General features: G+C 37.4%; 1 protein-coding gene across 8 annotated transcripts in view; it reads left to right on the top strand.

Moving 5' to 3' along the window:
* LOC113076705 (leucine-rich repeat and calponin homology domain-containing protein 2-like) overlaps positions 1-24,410 on the top strand; it is a 66,215-nt gene that overhangs the window by 30,688 nt on the left and 11,117 nt on the right. For 3 of the 8 annotated variants that reach the window (XM_026249436.1, XM_026249394.1, XM_026249422.1), the window contains exons 9-16: positions 159-259; positions 1,316-1,380; positions 10,694-10,798; positions 15,852-15,920; positions 16,630-16,689; positions 19,024-19,072; positions 19,888-19,926; positions 20,393-20,533. In XM_026249436.1, coding sequence (XP_026105221.1) covers positions 159-259; positions 1,316-1,380; positions 10,694-10,798; positions 15,852-15,920; positions 16,630-16,689; positions 19,024-19,072; positions 19,888-19,926; positions 20,393-20,533 — 629 coding nt within the window. The remainder of the gene's footprint in view (positions 1-158; positions 260-1,315; positions 1,381-10,693; positions 10,799-15,851; positions 15,921-16,629; positions 16,690-19,023; positions 19,073-19,887; positions 19,927-20,392; positions 20,534-24,410) is intronic. The other 5 variants (XM_026249403.1, XM_026249430.1, XM_026249414.1 and 2 more) reach the window with 3 other exon arrangements.

Below are 24,410 nucleotides of genomic sequence, written 5' to 3'. Positions count from 1 at the left end.
ATCTATATGCAAATCACATGCCCTAGTAATTTAATAAGGCTTCTTTGTGTTTGTGAGAAGTATAGCATGTTATATTGTCAGTGTGTCTAGCTCAAGTACAAAATCATTTTATATATAAAAAAATAATAATAATATTTTTTCATCCTAATTATGTGCAGATCAGGACCAATATGACTTTATTGACCCAAACCCAGATGAAGAGGGCATTCTGTCTGAGGGAGATCTGCAGCACAATGCACCCTATGTGTCATGTTTAAAGGTACAGTCCCGTATACATGCACATGCTCCGTTAAAGGGACACTAAGTAGGAATTACTCCCATCTAGTGGTGAAATTGTATTTTGCATTCAAACTAATTTTGCTCTCCAGCGCCTCGCTTTTTCAAATGCGCGTTGCATCTACGGTAGGCGATATGTACCAAAAAGCTTTGACAGGATGTCTTCTAATAGCACTTCGTCGAGTTTTCCTTCAGGTGAACAGGTGTGTTATTTCAAACGAACTGCAACATGACAACTAACAAACGAATGTTACAGTATGAATTACTGACTGTGGAAAACATGAAATATTGTAATTAGTAGTTATGTCTAATTTATTCGTTATATTTTCTGAATTATATGCATTGTTAGATATAAAAAAAATATTATAATATAGATTGTAACACTGACTTACCTGTCGAGAAGAAAACTGGCCACTTCAGCGTCTCTTTTGAAATCTTTATCAAGCATTAGCTCTTTCCACCTAGAAAAAGCTTCCCCCACATTAACTCGTTTTCTGTAATCTACGGTCACGTTTCCTTTTACGTTCTATTTTTGACTGTTTTGGCGACTATGTTTTCTTCTCCTGTGGCGCGGCATATGTATGGTCCATAATAAGAATGCAATCCAGACTTTTAAACTTGCTGGTGCAGTTTCAAGCGCCTCTCACTGCTCTGCACCTGCGTTTCTGGCTCTGACCGAAAACGTGCTGTGGAAACGCGTTGGCTTAGTACTTTTTGTCCCTCTCTGCTATTATAGTTTTGCAAGATGGCGGAACTACATGGAAGCCTCCGTCGACCTACCCGTCCCATGTATATAAAGATAATAAATTCTTCATTTACAAGGATTAGTTTAAACATTGGCATAGGTATTTGTACACCATTGAGGGCATATTTATGAATAAAAATATTGATTTTAGATAATAAAATACCTAAAAAGTTACTTATTGTCCCTTTAACTCTTACCTATTATACAAAGACATGACGCACCGGAGTACATGTATACAAAAAGACACTCACTAAACCAGACACTGTAAAGGAGCTTCCCCTCTCTTGTCCTCAGGAGCTGGAGCGTGTTCTGAAAACACACCAAAGCAAAGACAAAGAGAACTGGAAAGAAGAGTCTGGGTGAGTCTCCTGGTGTTTTATGGGAGATAGTATGCAGCAACATTCCCATGCAAAAAAACAGTATTTGTAGTTCCAAGTAATTTTCCTGCCCAGACGTAAGCTCCCATTCATTGGCACGAATAGCTTCTTTGATATACGTATTTCCTGTGCATAGTGCAAAAAAAAAAAACAGTGGAAAAGTAGTGCTTTGGAATGCAAAAATTAATTCTTTGTGGACAAACAGGAGTCTAAATGTCATTGTGGTTTTGCGTTTTGGTTTCAGTATGTTGCAGACATCTTTGACCTTTAAAACATTAAGTTGTGCAGTTTGACAGGTAGGTGTGTGTGTCAGAGAAATGGAGGGAAAGCAAAAGTGACAAACACGAATGCATGAATCTTTTTTTATTTTTTGTTAGATTACTTAGAATAGGTGTGGCACAGTTTTCTTTGGCTTGCATCACCGTATCTTTTATAGCCATAGTCAACAAACCACTACCGCGTCTCTGATTATGCAATGCACTATGACATGGCATTATATTGTGGTGTAATTCGGGTTTTTGTGTTGTATTTGTTGTCAGTATTCCGTACCAACATCAGTTAAAGTTAACCAACTTTATTCAGTAATTCCTTTGTCAGCGGTCTCCTCTGTGTCACTCCATATCACTGTATGCTGCGTATGCTCTTCTGTGTCTTAAGCGCATCCTTGTGGAGCGGAAGACACAGAAGAGTGTCATATTAGTTTAACAAATTAGTATACGATATGAACAGTGGTAAATGTTTAAAGTTCAAGTGTGCAGTATGAATGCCATCTTCATATTTGTACATTGACAGCTGTTTTTTTTCTATATATGGTGTAGCAATGATGTTGTGTCACCTTACGAGCACTGTATCACTGTTACGAGCTTTGGTTGTTTTTTTTTTACCTTGGTATTCCTAAGAAATTAACAAAAGAAGGAAGTAATGCAGTTTTATTAACCAGAAAATTCCCTTGCATTCTATTGAATTGAGTTCAGAAACACAGCAAAAACAAAACTACAATCTTTTGACATACCTCACCCAAAACCAAACCACCCATGCAGTCTAGATCATATCTAATTTAGATCCAGACTAGCAATGTAATACGCTGAGTCAGGGCAGAGCCGGCCCAAGACATACAGTAAGTGAACTAAGTGGCTGCTTAGGGCCCCCAGGGCATGTGAAATGACAGCTTGATTTTATTTATTTATTAGTTGATATATATTATGTCAGTGGACTATGGTAATAATTAAAAAATACAATATTAAATAATCTATGCCTACCATCGTATTCTTTCCATAGCAGCACAATAGCACTGTATGACAGATACAAATATTTTTTCAACAGACTTAGAATATCCATAGACTTGTTAACTATATCGTAAACTATATGATACAGCCTGATTCTGATTGTCAGAAATGTGTAAATTAATTTGTTTTGTCATTTAAACAACATTAATGTGGATTAGACGCTGTCGTGTGGGTTTGTCAGATTAACATATATTAACACATAAATTCACCCATTTCTCCCAAAATACATGAAAGTATGTGTCCAGAGAACTGGGAGGAAAACAGAGTAAACTGACTAATTTGATAGCAATAAAACATCATCAATTTTTTATTGAAATAATTATTATTGCCGCTTTCCATGGAAATTTGTGTATTTAACAAACTATAAATGGCTTTTTTTTTGCTAGTATTGGAATGTTAATTTAAATGTCTGAAACCTTAAATAAACTTTGGGTGTGAAAACACTGAACAGTTGTGATTTAAAACACTGAGCACGTCTTTCTGTGGCTCAGCACCAGCCAAAGCGTTAAAGCAGTCAAATCGATTATAATATAACATTTTAGTCAGCTAGTTTTAGTTTTGTCATCTGTGTAAAACTTTCCTGGGTGTATATTTTTGTAATAAAAATAAGCTTCCAATATTATTGTGCCTCAGTTGGCTAGTTATAGATTTAGAGTTGTTGTTTTTTATAAGATATGTTGTTAAAATGACATTCTGTTCTGTAAATGCATTGTCTGCTGGTTTATTTAGCTACTTTTCAGCACACCACAGTGTTAAGTATTCCCAGTGGCGTAGCAAGTCAGCCCCGGGACCATATCCAAAAACATCCAGTTCGGTTCAATTCATCTAGGGCCTTATTGTTGATTTTTGTGAGGTAAATAAAGTTACGTGGATCGTGCTTCACAAGGTGCTTTATTTATGGTATAAATGCTGCCCACTTTCAATTTTATTATAAAATATATAGAATAAAAGTTTTTTTACCCTTTTTGCGCCAGTTGTGGCATATGAATCACTGATATTTTAAAAGTAAAAGTAACCTCATAATGAAATCTAACCCTGCATAAAAAACCTGTCTGTTTACTGATTCGTACACACATTTGCACTTTGTTGTTTCTGATGAGAGAATTTGCCAGAAAGAGGTATTCAGAAAGCGAGAGAGTGAAGGAAACACCGGCATTTTAGCGATGTCTCATCTGGACACTTATGATTTGTCATTACATTCATAAGCTCAACAGTATCGTGTGTGATTGATTATAATGCAAGAGCTTTAAAAACGCATCTTTCTCTGTCTCAGTGCCAGCCAGCAAACACAAATTTGAATTAAGCAGCTGATGATATGACGTGCTGAAGATTGTAATCACATTGTAGAAAATATTTATCGGCTATTCATTTTTTATTTTTGGACTTTTGTAAGCTGCATTCAAAATCCACTTGGCTCAAAAATCTGAGGGTGCCCCCTCACTTTGAAAGAGCGTGATTCCTCTGATTGTAATTGTCTGCTACAGCAGCTGTTAATTGGGTAGAGAGAGAGAGAAAAAGACACTGCTCAAGTCTGTCAAATTCTGACTCAGGGCAAGAATTTTGATGAGCTGTCGGAAAACGGCCGGCCCCATGGGCTCGGCGGGCCCCCAAACTACAAGGCAATGTGCACCTGCATCAGAGAGCTGCACGGGTCCGATTTTGTAAATCCGCAGTGCTTAAAACCGCATCCGACCCGTTTTACGACATAAGCACTAATTAAAATCCGCACCCGACCTGACCCGCTTAAAATAGAACCGACACCCAACCTGCACCCAAAATCAAATCTGTTAATCACATTTTTATTGCCAGGTCATACAGAAGTTATTTCTTTTTCAAAAGATATTTGTTTTTTATAAATTTTATCTTAATTTTTTGATCAATGTTTTATCAATCAATTGCCCGTATTTAATAAATAAAAGCAAATATATAGCAGACAATGTAGCTAATAACCTTAGTGTAATTGACAGAATTACTAAAAAGTATTTTGCTACCTAAAAGTTAAAGATTTTTTGTGTCACGCATGCATGCATTTCTATTTCCCTCATATTAAATATAAAACGCATGTGGACTGATATTTTTTCACTCCTTTATTAATGGAGTATAAAAACAGACGTTTCAATATATTGGTATTAAAAGCATTTTCTGAGAATTTATATTTCACGTTTTTACTGCAAATGTCGAAATATGTGCTCTTTGGTCCATCAGTGCTTGAGTCACTGATAACATTAGAATAAAATATCTCATAATAAAAAACAAAACAGCAATAAAAATAACACCATCTGAGGTTGTGCTTCAAGTCAAACGCACCCATTTTTAAATCGTTCACTGCTGAGCATCGCGACAGGCGGATCTGCGCCAGAGTGCGCATGTGAATGAGCTGCACAAAGTCATTTTCAGATGCAATAAAAAAAAAAAAAAAACAACCCTGGATAGCCTAACGTAATGAACCCATGTTTAGACCCGTGTTTCCCCTGTGTCCGACCCGCACGCGTATCCGACAGAGTTTAATATTTTTCACCCGTTTCAGCAAAATTTGCGGGCCCGTGCAGGACTCTAACCTGCATGCCCAGATGCTACGCCACTGAGTCTGCCACTTAGTACTGTTAAGAGTTTGAATGTTAAAGTGCAAATAAACTAGGGTAGATAAGCAATTAAAATTTTTAATCTAATCAATTACATGATGTGGTGATTAATCGCACATCAAATTTGGAAAAATTACTCTGAAAAGATCATTTAAAGTCGTTGTGCAAAGCATATAACAGAGATTTCAAGAAGTAGGTTCAACAAGAAATATTTTGTTTAGTATAATTTATTACATATACTCTTTTGGACCATGTGAGTAAATGAAGACTGAATTGTCATTTTTGGTTGGGTGAACTATAACTTTAATAATTTATTATTATTACTTTGAAAATATTCAATTATGTCTTAAATGAAATTATACTCTAAATAATAAACTAAAACTGACATTAGGTGGTGGTAAATGTCTTAATGATTAAGTCATCGAGTCATTTATTCATTCATTTGATTCGTTCAAATGGCTTATTCATTCCGGAGTGAAGTAAATGGTTCTTTATGAATGGTTCATCAAATCATTAGGCTTGTTCGACTTGAAGCAGATCATCACCATTGGACCGATCGGTGTGTGACATCAAAGTACCTCAAGAGCTTTGAGAGCAGATGACTCCTTGTGCTTTTGAATTGCTCTTGCTGTAATTTCATGTCATACAACAAGCAGTTGGCGGTTCGGTGCCTTGCTCAAGGGCACCTCAGTCGTGGTATTGCTGGCCCGACACTCGAACCCACAACCCTAGGGTTAGGAGTCAAACTCTCTAACCACTTGGCCATGACTTCCCTGTTATTCTCTAGGCTCTATCCGCAGTAAGTTGTTGCCCTGCCTCATATTAGTCATCAATCGACTATGAAACGTCAGATGATCCACATAGGTCTGGGGCAGGGCAAGTGCGTTAATAATTTTAACACGTTATTTTTCTCCATAATTCATCTAATTAACGCATTAAATTACCAGCCCTAAAATTAACACCTGACCACACTTGTGGATTTGCTACTGTTACAATTAAAAAACGTAGAGGGGTGAAAACATGCCAGGTGGAGGCATGAGGCAAGCAACACAGCTACTAGTCTCAACCTCAGACGTCACACCCACGGACTGTTGGCAACACATCTGATACATATGGGACACAAAAGTGGAAACACTTCAGGAGTGTCGAAGTCGTCATTGGATTGGTTGAATTCTAAAGGATTTCTGCGAGACGTATTTGTCGTGTTGTTTAACGTTCTGCCTGGAAACAAAGATTCCATGGCGCCAGACCCCTTCAAGAAAGAAGAAAGCTGTGTGATGAGCGATTATCAGAATCAAGTAAAGACTGGATTTTCAAAAGTATGTGAAATATTTAAAGTCCGTGGCATAGAATCTTTAAAATACGTCCAAGAGTTTTACACACCGGTCTGTTATTGTGGCGACATTTGCACTGACTAACTAACTGTGATTGGTTGTTTGACATGTCGGTCAAATAGCCTCATGGGTGGACTTTGGCCAATGAAAGCCAATGAAAGCAATGAAAGTCTGAAGGCCTGGCTATGCAAGACTAAACAGCTTTAACAAATAAAATTGATAATGGTTGTGTTAGATTTATAGTGTGCGAATAATCAAGCACTGGTAATAATCAGTCATATTGGTGGCACTGAGGGGCCCCCAAATAAAATTCTGCTGAGGGCTGCATAAAGGCTTGGGCTAGAGTCAGGGAATGGATGTTTGTTTGTCATTTTTATTATGATAATGTCTAATGTGTTGCATTAAATGCATTCAGTAGTTATTTATTCATTTGATCATAGGTAAGCAGTAATCATATACACGTTTTATGGTAAGTGTCTAAATAATAAAGGAGGGGGAAAAGTTCACAGAAGAATGGGATGCTTTTCATCATAATAGACTCCGCACAGCAACACACATAGATGAATTCAGTATGTGACTTGTTTTTGGCTGCTACATCTGTAGGGATGTCATGATGCCAGCACACACTCCCCTCTCTAAAAACTGGCACCGGTTCACTGTAGAAGCCTTGAAAGCAGGGCTGTGCCAGTGCAAACAGAGTGTTTTGTCTATGGAATTTTTTTATTATTTTTTTTTTATTTCACCTTAGATGATACACCAATGACTTGCATGCTATAAGACAAGCTTTATGCGTTTGCTTTATTTTACCTTGGTGTTCCATGAGTGTTAACATGAGAAGGACCATATCTATAATAAACTGACTTAAAGTTTGTTTAGAGGTTAAAGGTTCTGCAGGAGTTTTACATTATAGTCGTCTTCAACCTGTTAAGCTCACAGAGTCATAATTTTATTTCCAGAGAATTCCCAGATTCTTTAGTATCCAAGCGTGAATAAGAAACAACAAATACTTGTGCCATCTTGTAAATTCTGATGTAGTAGCCATACTTTCCAGTTGTGCTGTGTTCCAACAGTGTATCTTGTGGGTGCACGTGTACGATAGGTTACTAAATGAGAAGAATTCCTTGTATGGTTAAAAAGAAAGGGGTGCAGTCAAACTAGTTTTTTTTGGGGACAGATTCGCAGTCAATAAATTTACTTTTTTTTTTTTTTTTTTCTTATTAGTTAAAAGAAAAATCTTTAAGACTTTTAACAAAAACTCTGAAAGCATTTACATCACTGTTGAAAATTGCTTTAAAATTTTTTGATTTCCTTTCAACATTTAATTTCAGAGAGCAAATACCACTTGTCATAGGGGCTCTATAATGTCTTTGGAGTTCTTTGGGGCATCGGAGTCAATGTGTGTCAATTTATTGTAAAGAGGAAAACCCCTTGAGATGTAACATCTCGTTTTCGAGGGGACCTCAAAAAACAAAACAAAAACAAAATATACTTCACATACATACATAGCCTACATACTAACAAAACAAAGACAAAAGCTCTCCATCACATCAAAACCACCCATTTCATTTCCAATTCATCCTGCAAAACAGTTGCAACTGGTATCCAAATGATTAAGAAGAGACATATTAAACTGGTAGAAGGAGGAAATTGATCTAAAAGACCTAGGTAAAGCATTCCAATCAGAAGGGGCTTTAAATTTAAATGCTCTCCTCCCACTTTCCTTGGATATCTTTGGTACAGAAAAGAAAAGATGGTCCGTGTCTCTTAGGCTATAAGATGTTTGGTATGGAATCAAATATTGTTTCAAATAAGATGGATAGTTTGAAAAAATGCATTTGTAAACAAACTGCAACCAGTGAAACTGCTGTCTAGAATTTAGTGAAGGAAGATTCAATGACTGATACATTTGGCAGTGATGTGTTCTAAATAGACACCTCAAAACAAATCTGCAGATACTATTATAAATCACATTCAAAGGTTTAAGATTGATATCAGCTGTGTTCTGATAAACAACATCCGCATAATCAATTATGGGCAATAATAGTTGAGTAATAATTTTTAATCTAACCTGTTTTGTAAAACAATTAATTGAGCGATATAATATTCTTAAACTACAATTTATGTTTTTTACAATAGAATCTCGGGAGTCGAGCCAAATTTAACATGAAGAGAATTATTTTGCTTATGGAGTGCAGTTCTAGTTGCAAAAAGCATACTATAAGACTTGTTTTTATACAGCAGAAGTAAATTAGAAGAAAACCATGTTTGAATAAGATTAAAATCAAATTGAATCTGACATTCTGAGCATAATTGTGGAAGATCATTTATGAAAATGGAAAATAAAAGAGGCCCTAGGGAAGAACCTTGAGGGACACCTGTTTCAATTATTTTAGTCTGGGAGAGAACATCATTAAAAGACACACTTTGACATCTGTAATGCAGATGTGAATTAAACCAGAGAACAGCTGATTTGGAAAGACCAATAGCATATAGTTTGTTGAGAAGAATATAATGATTGACCATGTCAAATGCCTTAATGAGGTCAATAAAGATTGCACCAGTAGATGTTTTGATTGTCAACAGTTAAGAGTGCTCTTGATACACATTTAGATGTTCTTTAAAACGTGTTAATTTTTTTATGCAGTTTTTGTTTATTTTATAAAACCTTTAAGGCTGGAATTGGGCTACAAAATATAAGAATCTGAACAGATTTTAAAATAGGCATCATATAACAGGAAAAACTGATCATACACTAAATGACTGAGGATCACGTATTATCAGACTTCCAAGTCAGTATGAATGCAACAAACCAATGCAGAAACATCCCTTGTTGCTTGGAGATGTGTGACAAATGGAAACAATATGTATTTTAATGAAAATATGGGCATAAGTTGTGTTATGTGTTCCAGCCTTTAGTCTAACTTCTAGCTAAAATACCTTGAGATTTTTTTCACAGTTAATTGAAAGGAGATGTGCTTTGGTGTTCTCACTGACTGTGAAGTTATGGTGTTTTAAATATGGCTGGGTGACAATATATTCCAGGAAAGATGACCAAACATGCTCTGCTGCCAAAGCCGTGATAAAGTAACAGACGAAAAAGGAAGAACTCCCCCATTCTAATGACCAGGTTTGGCAATTCCAGTAATTGCAGTAAAAACAAATCTTGTCATACAGTGAGTAGAATAGTGTTCTGTCAGCTTTTTATGCAGCAGTTTTTGGAGTGTCCTTTTTTGTTCCAAAATCACAATACAATACAGATTGATTTCTTGCCCTGCACAAAGCCCAGATGTTAACCCAGTCAAAAACCTTTTTAATGAATTGGAGCAGCTGTTGAATAGATTGCTCCATCCAATGCTGCAGTGTTTGTCTCCTTCCAGTGTTTAGTTTGTCTGATGTTGTCACCACCAGGACAATTTAAGCTACCTTGGGTTGTCCAAGCAAGGGCTTCTATTGTCTGGGGTCCCTCTTGTCTAGAGGAGAAGTAGTGCCAGCACATCTGAGAGAAACCGAGAACAGCGGAGTGCCAAAGGAGTTAGCAATGCTAGGTCTCAAACGCCTTAATGGGGCCCCAAAATCCACTGAACGACTGTTGACCTTCGTCAAGTCGGATTGTCATAAAAAAGGTTCCTTCGCCCATACAATGATGATTGGAAACCATCAACCAATGGTAGAAACTAGAAAAATATCCCATCGAGACACCAGCGTTTACACAAAAATGCACATGCCATATCTGCTCAAAGGCTTTATGGTCCTGTACCATCACTCCCTGTATCATGCTAACATATGTGCCTGAACGCAGCCACTACAAGACTGCTAGCCATTAGTAAATCCGATAATAGTCCACCATAAATCAATTAAACAAATGAATGCATGCATTCATAGCCACATTCCTTTCTGTTATGATATTTCTAAACCGTCTGTTCTTCTATGAATTCCTTTAACTCCACATGGACATCATCTTCACTGATGAATGAAATGATATAATAGCATCTTAATTGTGCAAGTAACACGATGTAAGAATTTGACTGATGGACTAAGTTGTTTTTAAGAATTCAGCAACAACATTTTTGTCTCTCTCTCTTGGCTACTTCAGCTCCGAGAAAGAGCAGTTAACTGAAGAAGATGAGGATGACTTAAAGGAAGTGTTGGATCTGAGGAAGATTGCAGTACAGCTGCTACAACAAGAGCAACAGAACAGGTGATCTTTCATGCTAAATCACACATGGTCAACGTGTACACAGTATCTCCATCAGATTCCCTGTCGTAATATGATTAAAATGACATCTTTAATGCAAAAGTACAAAAAATAAGTGTTTTACTTGCTTGCCAAAAGTCTTTGAATTGGCTATATGGTATAAAAATGTGTTTATATAATGGGGTTGATCAAGGGTTATTGGATATTCAGGAAACCATACATTCATTAAATACTGGGATATTATATACTTCATGTAATATTATTTACTAGTTTACAGAAGATTTTATGTGTTCAAATTGCAGCTCTGAATAAGTTGTGACAAAAAAATACACAAAAACTTAAAAGAGACAATGTTACAAAAACATTCAGGGCTTTACTAAAAGCAATCAATGCTTGATGGGATAGTTCACCCAAAAGTGAAAATTCTCTCATCATTTACTCACCCTCATGCTGTTCCAAACCCATTAGATTTAGTTAGTCTTCAAAACACCAATTCAGATATTTTTAATGAAACACGAGTCAGGGCTGTACGCAGTGTTACATAAATACTGAGGTCCCAAAATTGATCTTTTTAGGGGGGTCTAGGGACATGTTGATTTCTCTGATCTACAGATATGCATTTTAGTATGTCTTAAGGCCCCAAAAACTGCATTACAGTAGCTTTGAAAACATGATATTGGACAAGTAGTGTAAGTTACTTGTCGAGCTGATTCGTAAGAAACTTAAGAGTGTTGCAACAGATGAGCCGCAAGAGAAGGAACAGGAATGGTTTTAAATAAGAAATGAATGAGAAATTTAGTAAAATAATATTCTTTATTTCATCCTTGTTCATCATTTTAGATTTTAATTATAGATATCTCAAATAGTAAATAAACATAAGCAGCATGTGGTCTATATGAGTAATTTAGTAGTTTAGTAAGTAGTTTCAGCGACTTATTTCTTTTTATTGAGAATGAGGAGATGTGTCACGGTAGCTTGCTGTCACGTGACGAATTAAGCCCGCCCACCATTTTGGGAGGATATGCTATCGGTTGCCAGGGGTAACAGTGTAAGAGCGATACAGAGACGGATACAAATTGTAACGGATTTACGGATAGAAATTACGAGAAATTATATAAATAAATACACATATATAATATAGAAATTTATAAGAAATGGAGAAGAATGCGGCAAAAGAAAAGGGTCCTTACAGGGAGAAACTTTAGAGAAACTGGCTAATATTAAAAACGTCGACCCATACGAGCTGCCTGCAGCTGAATGGAAACGAAGACCTAACGTAGACTCTTTACCACCTTGCACTTACATGGAAATAGTTAATTACTTGGTTTTTGGCATCAGTTATTACACTATGCTAGAATTCAAAAGCCTGAAATCCTTGAAAAGTTACAAGACATTCTGCTGCGGCTGGGTGCACGACTTGGTCATCTACAAGCCCCCAAACTGTGAAAACACCGTTGTACTGGCAAAGGTAAGTTGCTTCACCTTTTGTCAAGTCAAGTCACTTTTAATTATATAGTGCTTTTTACAATCCAGATTGTATCAAAGCAGATTAATAATATAATAATAATAATAACAGTAAAATAACAAAGTTTGTTTCTGCTGTAACTTACAGCAGCTCTGGATCAAACAGTGATGGCATTTAGTTCAAATGAAATGCTTTTTCCACGTAGGGAAACAAAAAAACTGTAACAAATGGTTCCTATGGTTTCCACGACAATCGTGTGAGACACTGGAGCAGTTTTTTACACAGCAGTGTTTTCCAGGCATTCTAGAATAGTGTGACAACCTCCTCTACTACCAATGTAAACAATGAAATGTGCTGGCGGGTATCCTCCCAAAATGGCGGAAAGGGGAGGAGACTCGGTCTCTGGGGGCGGGGCGCTGTGTCGTGACGACATCTCCTCATTCACAATACTGTCAGTCTGTATGGAACTTGCAAACACAGACATGGTTGTGAAATATCATCAGTCTTTTTCATCTGTGTAAATAAAGGAAGGACACATAAGGTCACAAGATTAATTAACCGAAGGCTAGCAAGAAAAATAGGTAACTGAGTTTATTAAATTAATTCACAATTTGTTAATAATTGATCTTAGGCCTTACTGTTTTATCCCTCTTCACATTGATAATTTACATGAATCATGCAAATTTTAGTTTGAAGTGGCATAATTAAACAAAAGTTTATTCAGTTTGCATCCTTGGTTATTTCTGTTGATCGTTTAACTGTTTTTCTATCATAAAACTTTAAATTTAAAATATGCAGTTTTGATACTTAAATATTCCACAACTAATATTTCACTTTATGAATGACAAATGAATCATCACTCTGGAATTTGTGCTCAGCAGCCTCTGTTAATTGTAAAGCCCACCTACTTTGATTTGATTGGTCATCTCAAACATTAAGACACTGATGAGCTTTATTAAAGTTCATGAGGAAGGCAGTAATCTTAGTGCAACATCTTTGCAGCACCAAAGCAGAGGTAATTTTTGGCAATTATTATACAACTATTATTATATAAGTTTTGGGAAAAATACACTGGACCAGACCTCTAGGACTTCAGTGGTGGGTGTGGCCAAAGCCACTTGAAGGCAAGCCTGCAACCTTTAGCCAAAAAAAGCATAACGGCTAATGCTAGCGCTTCCGGTTTGGAGTTCACACTGAATTTAAAAAAGAAAAAAGTTTTATAAGAGAAGTCACAGACCTTTTGCAGCAGGTAGAATACAGCTTACAGTACTTCTTATTTATTCCTGTGGTATCTGTTAACGGCGATAAAGTGTCGCACAACTCAGAAATACAGTGACTTCAAGGCTTCAATAAGTAATACAGACCTCCCAATAGTAATACAGTCCTCCCAATAGTAAGACAATCTCTGGTATGGCCATGCTGCGAGGTTCTGTCCCTCTATTGAAAGTCCAGGTAACCAAAACTTGAAGATTAACCTTATCTTATGGTTTGGAACCGACATGAGGTTGAGTAAATGAAGACCGCATTTTAAAGTTAAGTTAAACTCCTCTCTTCTGCACTCACTTTTTCAGTGTCTTTCTTTCTCTTAGGCCTTATTCTGATATCACAGCTGACTCTCATTATAATTTTTTTTCATTAAGTTACAGTGCCTATAAAAAGTATTCATACCCCTTTTTTCACTTTTTATTTTTTTTTGTCGCAGCCTAATTTTAAACTGATTTAAATAACTTTTTTTCTACATCAATCTACATTCCATACACCATAATGACTAAGCAAAGAGAGAGAATGTGTATTCCTGTACCATGGCGCTGTAAGTTTTTCCCTAACCTTTTTCAATTTGATGGGGGTAACCGCTTCTAATGTATTAGAGAAGATAGTGCCCATATTGCTAGTCATTTCATCTAGTTCATGTGGTGTGTATTTATGGGTATGCAAATCAGTTGAGATAAATCAGGTAGGTTATTTCTGAATCTAGCTTTAGTGGTTGAACAATAGTTCTTCCTGGACTATAACGTGGAGCCATATAGGTAATATCATTAATACACAGAATGCATGATACATGGCTATGGTCAGTAACATTTGTCACTTTGAGGTATGATATCTATATCAGTAAGATTGATTCCATGTGATATAATTAAAATGATGAGTGGGCCCGTTGACATTTTGCTTGACTCCAAAAGAGTATATTAGGTCAGTTAACGCAAGTCCTAATGCATCATTTGTATTATCAACGTGAATGTTAAAGGGGTCATATGCGATTTAAAAAAATTTCAGGAAGTGATGTCACATAGCAGGGGGTCCTCTCTATTAGATCCTGGTCTCATGAAACGAATCTCCAGAAATATTTGATTGCGCTCTGGCTGGGCCACTCAAGAACATTCACAGAGTTGCTGTGTGCTTAGGGTCATTGTCCTCTTGGGAGGGTGAACGTTTTGTCCAGTCTAAGGTTTTGAATGCTCTGGACTGGGTTTTCATTAAGACCATCTCTGCATTTTGCTGTGTTGAGCTTTCCTTGTAACTCTGATGAGTCCCCCAGTTTTTCAGACCAGAGTGTTTTGTTTCTCACAATCTGAGAGTCCTTTGGGTGATTTGTTGCAAATTCCAAGTGGGTTTTCACTGAGGAGAGGATTGAGTTTGGCCACACCGCCATAAACACCAGACCGGTGGAGTGTTGCAGTGAAGTTTGTCCTTCTGTAGGTTTCTCCCATTTCCACATATGATCATAGAGCTCAACTAGAGTGACCATCAGGTTCTTGTTCGCCAGTCTAACCAAAGCCCTTATCCATCGATTGCTCAGTTTGGCCAGGTGGCCTGCTGTAGGAAGAGTCCTGTTTTTTTTTTCTGACTTATTCCACTAAGAGTAATAGAGACTACAAGCTTCTTGTGACCCTTCAACGCAGCAGAATTTTTTCTGAACACTTCACCAGATGTGTGGCTTCATGCAGTCATGTCTCTGAGCTGTACAGGCAGTTCTTTTGACCTCAGGGCTTGGTTTTTACTCTGATATGCATTTTCAGCTGTTAGACCTTTTACTGAGAGGTGTGTACCTTTCTGAATCATATCCATTAAATTGAATTAGCCCCAGGATAACACCACTGGAAGTGTTGTAACAGCTACAAGTTATATGAATGCTCCTGAGTGAAAGTTCAGCTGTCCCAGAAAAGGATTATGAATACTTTTGCAAAGTTGTTTCAAATCTCTTTTCGGCTTTGCCATTATGGTTTATGGAGTGTAGATTCATGTGTGAAAAGTTATTTAAAGCAGTTTACCATTAAACAAAAAAACAATATATAGGGGTATGAATACTTTTTAAAGGCACTGTACGACTATGAGAGCTTTACAAATAAAAGCAAGTTTAATCAGTTCCTTTTCAGTAAACTCATCCATGTAGTCTGCTGCTTCTGAATGAGAGGTCTGCTGTCAGGTGTTTTGAATTAATGGGATCAGACCCCTCTGCTTACTAACAAATGAATCACCATATTCCTCCTCTTTCTCCTTCCATCTTCTTTTTTCCTTTTTTTCTACATCACTTCCTGCATCTCCTCCTAATCCTGGGATCTGACTGGTGCACACATGACATTTGACTCTCAGGAGGCGATCCCTAATATGTAGGGCAGAGAGTCTAATACACCGTAGAAGAGCCCCAGGGAGAGCTCACAGGTAGAAGAGATGTGTGTGTTTCTATGTGTGTGTTTATTTCAAATGATGGATGGGTGTAATTAGAAGAGGGTGTATAGCACACATCTAGTACATCTGCTCATGTGTTTACGTGTGTGTTGTTTATTACTAGTATGTTCTTGTCCAGGTTTAATAACGATGTCAAGAAGTCAAGTGTTGTAATTTCAAGGGTGTTGCAATTTTGTATTAATTTTCAAAAAGAAATGCTGATAACAGTGTGTTGCATGCGTGCATATTTCAAAATCGTTTCCCACATATCCTTTTGGCCAAAATTGTAGACGTGCAAATGAGCAGGACACCTTTCTTTTGAATTTCTTGGTTCGGTTCACATGTAAAAAAAGAAATTGCATTCGTTTTGAAATATTGTTTTGAATTCTAAGCCAAGTTGCGTTACAGGTCACTAGGCAGATGTCATGACTTCAGAATGCTCAGAAGCATCAGTTTCCTAGCCAATTGTTGCACACAGTTTTGTTTTTCAAACCCCATCTTTACTACTGACTGTACACATACAGTAGTCATTACGTAAGCTTTAAAATGTTTTGCATTTTCAAATTCAAGGTGCGTTCTCATATGGTTTCCGATCAGATCTTTTCTTTTTTTCAGCAGCTTTAGTCAAGCATTTTGCAATGGTAAATGTATGCACAACGGATTCATGTCAAACAAAGACATAATGGATTTTCTGATCTTTCAGGTTTCTCAGCCACTCAGGGAGTAGCACCAAACAAAGAACCCCATCTCAGACTGTTAGAAGGTATTATGATGCACACACAAACACCTCCACACACATTCCCATTTCTTGTAGTAATTTGATGTATTTACAAATAACCAACCATTCATTATGTATTCCCTAAAAGAAAAATTGGTTGTATAGAAATAAAATAACACCGAACACTTTTTTTTTACAACTTTACAAAAAGCTTCCTTTGACATTAGTTTGGTGGAAATCACAGACATGTGCTTGTTCTCGTGTGTTACAATAGTGTATTGTGTGTTATCAAAGACTCTGTCTGAGAGAGACACCTGTGAGAGATTTGATAAGCTTGATAACTGGATCTGTCTGCGATTCACAGGCCTGTCATATGGAATGTGTTTTAACTGGAAATGTCATCAGATAGTGAGAGAGTATGATAAAGAGTCATTATAGACGTGCAACAAAGCATCAGCAAGCAACCAATTTCACCTACAAGTTATTATAAACGCTGAATTAAAACTTTGCATTTGCACATTTCTTTTAAACCCTGAGCATTTGTAGGGTGGAGATTGATCGGTAGTTTGATCTCTGAGATCTCTTTGTTGATTGTGGGAACTCCCTTTTTTTTTCTTCATAAAATACAAAGACTGGGAGGAGATGACAGGGTGGAGAAGGTTTATATTTTGACAGTTAAACGGGTAGAGACAGGTATATACAGTACACACCTGGAAACACTGTTTTTTCCCCAAACTTGTGGGGAACTTGTGCTACGATATTTTCAGATGTGATCCTTGGAATTAATTTATTAATTAATTAATTTAGTTTGTTTTATTCAGAACTTCATTAAGGCCATGACGTACCTAATCAGTGTTGATTGAACATGCTTAATCAGCCAAGAAGCCTCAGACAGGGTTTGACTAGTGGCGTAGCCAGACCTTCAGACTAGAAGGTGACATGGGAGTGGATTTTCAAATCTCTCCCGTCCCAATCCCACGAAAAAACTGGGGGAAAATCCCATCCCATTTCAATCCCGGAAGAATGAGTCCCGTTCCCTCCCACTCTCGTCTTGTATTTTTTCTCTTTTGGCCGTAATCTGTCAGTTACAGTAAAATTAAAAGTAAATAGTTAAATAAAAATTCAAAATTGAACTGAAAACAATCTTAAACAATGCAAATTGTGCATTTGCACACATTACATTTCATGTATATCATCCATGCTAACACACACGTTTTCTATTTATTTATTTTTTTATTTGAACATGGACATTTCACTCTCTATAGATTCATTTCCGATACACTGAGTTTCGAAGTTTCTCGCTCAAGTTCATTTGTCTGAGACGGCAGAAACCACATCCTGTTTGCTTTAATTATTTTACAGAAGCACTACGTTTCGTTATTCCTGCTAATGTGCCAGAAACTGTTTCCAATTTTTTTCTGCAAAACTGATCGCATATTTTGCAGTTCTGTTAGCACGAATCATTTTCTAGCACATTCTGATTCAAATTCCGATCTAAAACTTGACCATTGACTAATAGCTAATCAAGAAAAACAGGTCTCACCAGAATTTAAGTCAGCAATTTCTATTTTTTCTCAATTGAAATATCAATCTGTTAAACAAAATCAGAAAGAGGAAGGCAAAATATATCAATATATCTTGCCCTTAGTCGGGAAAAGGTCATTCACTACCATCTTACTGTACCACACAATACACCACTGATTTTGAATCCCTCATTACCTTTTTTTTTTTCTAAAAAAACACTGTTCTTTTGAACTTTATATTCACTGAAGACTGCAATAATGACTGCTGAAAACCATCTACTTTGGTGCTTCATGTGTGAATGTAGCTGTTGATGGGTCTTCCATGTGGGTTTGTTTGATTTTGGGAACATGGGATTTGATAATGAACTTTGTGTACATAGTTTTAGTAAAGTCAAATGATTTGTTCATTCTTTGATGTGTTGAAGTTGACAGATACTGCAAGGCACATTGTATCTTCAACAGGCCGACCATTGTCTCCAGAAAGCAATCACACCCTTACAGTTACAACTCCAGACATGCCTCTCACTGGCTAAAACATTTATGCTACATCAAACCCGTTAAGGCTAATGTAAACCATTAGCCTGCTGGAATTACGATCTGTCACTGTAGGTCTTTATTCATGTGTGCTTGGCCATGTGTTGAGAAATAGTATAAAGCCTTTCAGCACTCCATGGTCAGATATGATAACAAGCTGATAACACATCAGGCCTTATACACTTAAGCGTGCACACACATGCCCATGTCTGTACACATAAGCACACGTTATTATCTTAGTGCAGGCACCCATAAGCCCCCATTTGTATGTTTTGGAGGTGCATGTCTGCATATCAGTGAGTGTTTCTGGTTTTCTCTACAGTGCATCTCTAGATGAAGGAAGCAGCTCAGCCTCCGCCTTGAGTGGACAGGTACCAATATATATACACGCGTCATGCACAGTTGCACACAAAGCTATAAACATACCTGCATTGTATGCAGCAATTCAGCTGTTCACTTATCTTCCCACACCTGATAAGAAATGCAGGTAGGATTTGCATTGAAAATAATTATTAACTGTGAATGAATGAATTATTACAACATGGTTTTATTACAACTTGGGTTTATTTGTTGGTTGTGGGATTGGCATCTTCAAGATTTTGTTGCTAATTGACTTTCTAAACTTTTCTTTTCTTTTATACTTTAAACTTTTGTTTATTGTTGGTCCATTTATCAGTGTGTTGACTGTTGTCTAATTTTTTACACCACATGAAGTCTGCACCCAGAATTTGAACTTGCATCATACATCAGCATTTTTTTAACCTGTTTTTTCGTACTCCTTAATCAAAATATCTCACCCTTGCAACGACATCTCTTCTCTCCTCTGATGATGTGTTCACTGACCTGAGGGCGGAAAAATAACCTCTTCCTTCCAGCAACCTCTGATGTTCATCACAACCCGGGAAGAAACTTTCCCTGTTGTGAAACAAATGCAACTTTATTTTATGGCAACTTTAAAGGGAAAGTTCAATCAAAAATGTATTTTATTATCAAAATTGTTATCAATTACTCACCCTCAAGTTGTTTCAAAACTAATTGCATTTCTTCTGCTGAACGTAAGACTTTTGAAAAGTCCATGGGTACCAGCAGATGTTTTACAGATTTGATCTGGATCTGCTTTATCATTGTGTTTGTAAATTCCATTCTCCCTCATTCTGTGTTTTGTGTTTGCGTGTGTGTTTTTAAGGAGACTGATCTCACTGATGAAGATGCAGCTTTCTCTGAGGTCACTCTTCAGTTCATCACAGTCCTCCTCCTCATTCATTTCTATCTTTCCAGTAAAGCTTCCAAAATCCAATGCTCTATCCAATGTATTTTTTCTCACTCACAACATTTTCACCAGCTCAATCAATTCTTACACCACCTCTCAAAAGTTAGGGTTAATAAGGGTAATTTTTTTTTTGAAAGAAATTAAGTTTGAAAGAATTGCTTTTTATTTAGCAAAGATGCATTACATTTATTCAAAGTGACAGTAAACACCGTAAAGAAAGAATCATCATCAATATTTATCACATTGTTAATTTACCACTAATGTGGTGGGAAATGCTTTCCACGTTATACCATGAGAATGAATATAATAACATAACTTGTTTGTTTACGACTCCACAGAGTTTCTACCTTTTAATTTAGGGCCTTGTGAAATCCATTTTGAGCTCTGTGATTCACCGTAATTTTGTGGTTTGTACCCTCAGCCTTCTTCCTCTTGCTCGTTTGATGGAAGTTTGAAATCAGAGAGCAGTGACTCAGAGCCAAGATGGCCAGAGGTTCCTCCTGTGCTCAACCAGAATGAGGATCGGAGGAGAAACAAGTACCTGAGAAAAGACTACCTGAAGGTACACAGCCAAGCACGCACAAGTTCTCTGTTTTTCTCACCCTCACTTATTTTGTTTGCTCGTCTACACTCACGTATCCCTCTCTTTTTCACTGGTTTTGTCAAAGACACACACACACACACACACACACACACAGACAGATATGCAATTACTTCATGCCACTTTAGACTTGCATATGTCACAGGGCAACTTGTGTTGTACTTCAGTATGTTAAAACAGTTATCTCTAGTCTCAGCCTGTGATATTTTGTTTACAGCCTCAGATATGGCAGCCCCAAACTGATTACTCATTGTGCTTCAGTCCTTACCTATGTAAACCTTGGAAAATCAAGATGTGAGGAGTTTATTCTTATTGAGGTGCTTTTAAAGGACTCTGCATGGCGAGATTAGCATTGGTTCTTAGTCTTGTGGATATGATCTTCAAATAATGGCTTGTGATCTTCCACACAGTTGGCTGTAATTGTTATATATTGAAGAGGAGAAATCCCAGACCCGACCAGAGTTTTTACACGTGAAGAAAATTACGTGAGGTCTTTTTTCAAGTACCTTGCCGTTTTCACTTTGTTTTTGTTGCTTAGAGAATGGCAGGATTTGTCTGGATTTCTGCATAAATTGGTCTTAAATTGCAAAAATTACAGCACAATAGATGGATAAACACACTCTGCTTAAACAAATAACACACCAACAAACACGTTTTCATGTAATTTTTAAACTCATTTTAAAAATATTCAGTTCAAGGTGAAAAAAATTAATCTCTAGGCTAGTGACCTCAACAAAAACATGGATGCTTGTCACTGAGACAAGATTCGCAGTGTGGCTCTGAGCCCTATAATGCACTATAACAGAAAGTGTGAGTGAGTGTCAGCTGATTCACAGAAACCCCTGAAGAATGTTAACATATATGTTGAAGTGTCAATGATGGATTAAACACTATGTAAACAGATGAAATCAAAGTTCTTAAAACACACAACACCACGTGTGGAATCAAAAGACAGAACTACAACATTAAAGCCAAATCCTAGTGGTAAAGTAGGTTTGGGGCATGCTTGTTGCCTCAGGGCCTGGACCGCTTTCTGTAATGACAGATAAACAGAAGTTTATTGGGATAGGCTGCAGGAGTATTGAAAATGACAATGACTTAAACCACATTTGTAGAGTAACAACAGAATGACAGGAAATTACACATTCTAGAATGTCCCGATCTGACCTCATTTTGACTGAGATGCTTTGGCACAACCTCAAGAGAGTGATTCACAGCAGAAAGACATCTGATATTTTACCTAGCTTTAAGAGTTTAGTGAAAAGGAATTGTTCTAAGCTCCTGTCCTGAAAGCTAGTGTGATCCACAGTCACAGGAAACATTTGGTGGAAGATGTTTCTGCCAAAATGACGATTATTAAATGCAGGGTTCACAGATTTTTTCCATCCTGCACAGTGACTGTTTACACAGTGTGTTCAATAAAAATATGAACATGTTATCCTAGTTTGTGAGCGATTTATAAAAAAAAAAAAAAAGAAAGAAAAGAAAAGTGAACTGCGTTTTTATATTCTTTTTACTATTGAGTCCAATGAAATCCAGGTAAATGCATTACATTTGACTTTTTTTTATTTTTTGCATCGTATTTGTCTTTTTTCTTTCCTTTTTTGTCTTTTGTTATTTTTTTAAACCAATGTCCTTTTAACATTTTTAAGACAATAATTTATTTATTTATTGTTTTATTGTGTATTAACTTTGAAATGTTCAATGTCAAGGAAAGAAAATATGGGTTTAAAATGGGCGACATTTTGCCTTTAGGCTTTCTTGGCAGAACACACAGAAACACACATCCATAATACCTAAGATAATTTCCCTTATCAGTCTCTTTCAAATGTGCATTTGTTTTGCACTTCCATGGAACTGTCAAAAGAATAAAATAGAGGACAAGCCCAGTCTGAGCCCAGATTTCTTAGCAATAAAACTTAGTTGACCTGCAACTGAGAGGAAGAATGTTGAGACCTTGGATAAAAGAACATTTGAATTTTGAAGAACAATTGAATACACAATAAAATTCCTGTACACACTCCGTGTAATGAATCTACTGAGGCATGTTGAAGTAGAACCTATGTGCAGTTTCAATTAAGTCCTTAAATGGAAGATGAACAGAGACTAGACCTGGCATGAGCAAACATGAACTTAAGCGTGAACATAAACTCACCAACAGTGGACAATAACATGAACAAAGCTAGACAATGGACAAAGAAACATGAGGGCTATATATATCAAATAATGGGGTCACATGACACTCCTCTGAACAATAAATACAATAAACCAATGCGAAATCATTGATAGAAAACCGCACAATAAAAAATAACCAATGAGAATAAGACACATGGCCAAGGATAGCACATGGCAGGAACACATGAGAGAACACGGAATCACATGACAAACCAGGAAACTAGACTAAGAGGTGGGCCTGGGCTGTGGAGCAGCGATGGAGCTGATATACCTACCATGGTGGATTTGACGGGGCAGAAGACCACCAGGGTGGAGCAGACAGGACCAAAGATAACACTGGCGTAGCAGATGACCACCACAACAGAGCAGATGAGACAAAAGACCACCATGGCAGATCAGATGGTGCTGGAGACCATGATGGAGCCAGTGGAGAAGACTACAACAGATCAGAAGGCCTTGGGGGAGCAGAGACATGGATGGACCACCAGGCTGTGATCTTAGAAATGTCCTCCTTGGCCATGATAGGGCAGACTGTGAGTTCAGGAATCCTTGGCAGTGACATGACTGGCAGAGGGTTTACGTGTGCCCACTGTGGTCAAAACAGTACAGGCAGAAAACTCACAGACTAGTGCCAACACAGGACTGAGCTCTGGGCCTTAAGCAGGCTCTGGAGTGGATTCATTGCTGGAGCAGAGGCTCTGGTGTGGCGGCTGTGGCATGACAAGGCTCTGGTGTAGTGGCTGTGCCGTGACGAGGCTCTCATGTGGCAACTATCTTGTCTGAATACTCCGGCATGGCAGCTATAACATGAACAGGGTCTCTGGCTTGGAAGGCATGACGTGATAGGCTCTGTAGACTTTGGCGTGGCAGTTGAAGTTCCTAGCTTGGTGGTTGTGGTGTGAATAAATCCTGACATGATGGTTCGGGTGTGACAAAACTCCAGTGTAGCAGCCAAGACATGATAAGACTTTGGCGTGACAGACATGATGGCTGAAGATTCTCCCATGGTAGGTAGTGGAGAATCGTGGGGTTTCCTTATCCATAGTCCCACCAATAAATGAAGAACCACTCAGCAAAAAGGCATGATCTGTGTATTTTGCCAGGGATCAGTGTATATCTCCGCCTGGAAACCATGAACATATGGGTTCATTTAACCCATTAAAAAAAAATTATAATTAAAATTAACTAGGTGACAGTCCACAGAATTCCTCCTCTATTCATCGATTACCTTGACAGAGGCAAAGCAAGGAAACTGCTGGGTTCACTGTGACAGGTCTAGCTTTCTGTAAAGAATCCACTGAGGCACTTTGAAGTAAAACCAATGTGCATTTTTAATGAAGTCCAAACCATAAACAAATGCAAAATGAACAGAGACCAAACTTGGCATGAACAAACTGGTGCTGAAAGCATCCTTTAGAAATGTTGGCTCATATTGATAGGATAGCATCTTGCAGTTGATGGAGATTTGTGGGATGCACATCCAGGGCATGAAGCTCCTGTTCCACCCCATCCCAAAGATGCTCTATTGGATTGAGATCTGGTGACTGTGGGGATCATTTTAGTACAGTGAACTCATTGTCATGTTCAAGAAACCATTTTGAAATGATTCGAGCTTTGTGACATGGTGCATTATCCTACTGGAAGTAGCCATCAGAGGATGGGT

Source organism: Carassius auratus, chromosome 5, assembly GCF_003368295.1.
Source record: "Carassius auratus strain Wakin chromosome 5, ASM336829v1, whole genome shotgun sequence".
NCBI classification, from domain to species: domain Eukaryota; kingdom Metazoa; phylum Chordata; class Actinopteri; order Cypriniformes; family Cyprinidae; genus Carassius; species Carassius auratus.
This window is presented reverse-complemented; position numbering and strand designations above follow the sequence as displayed.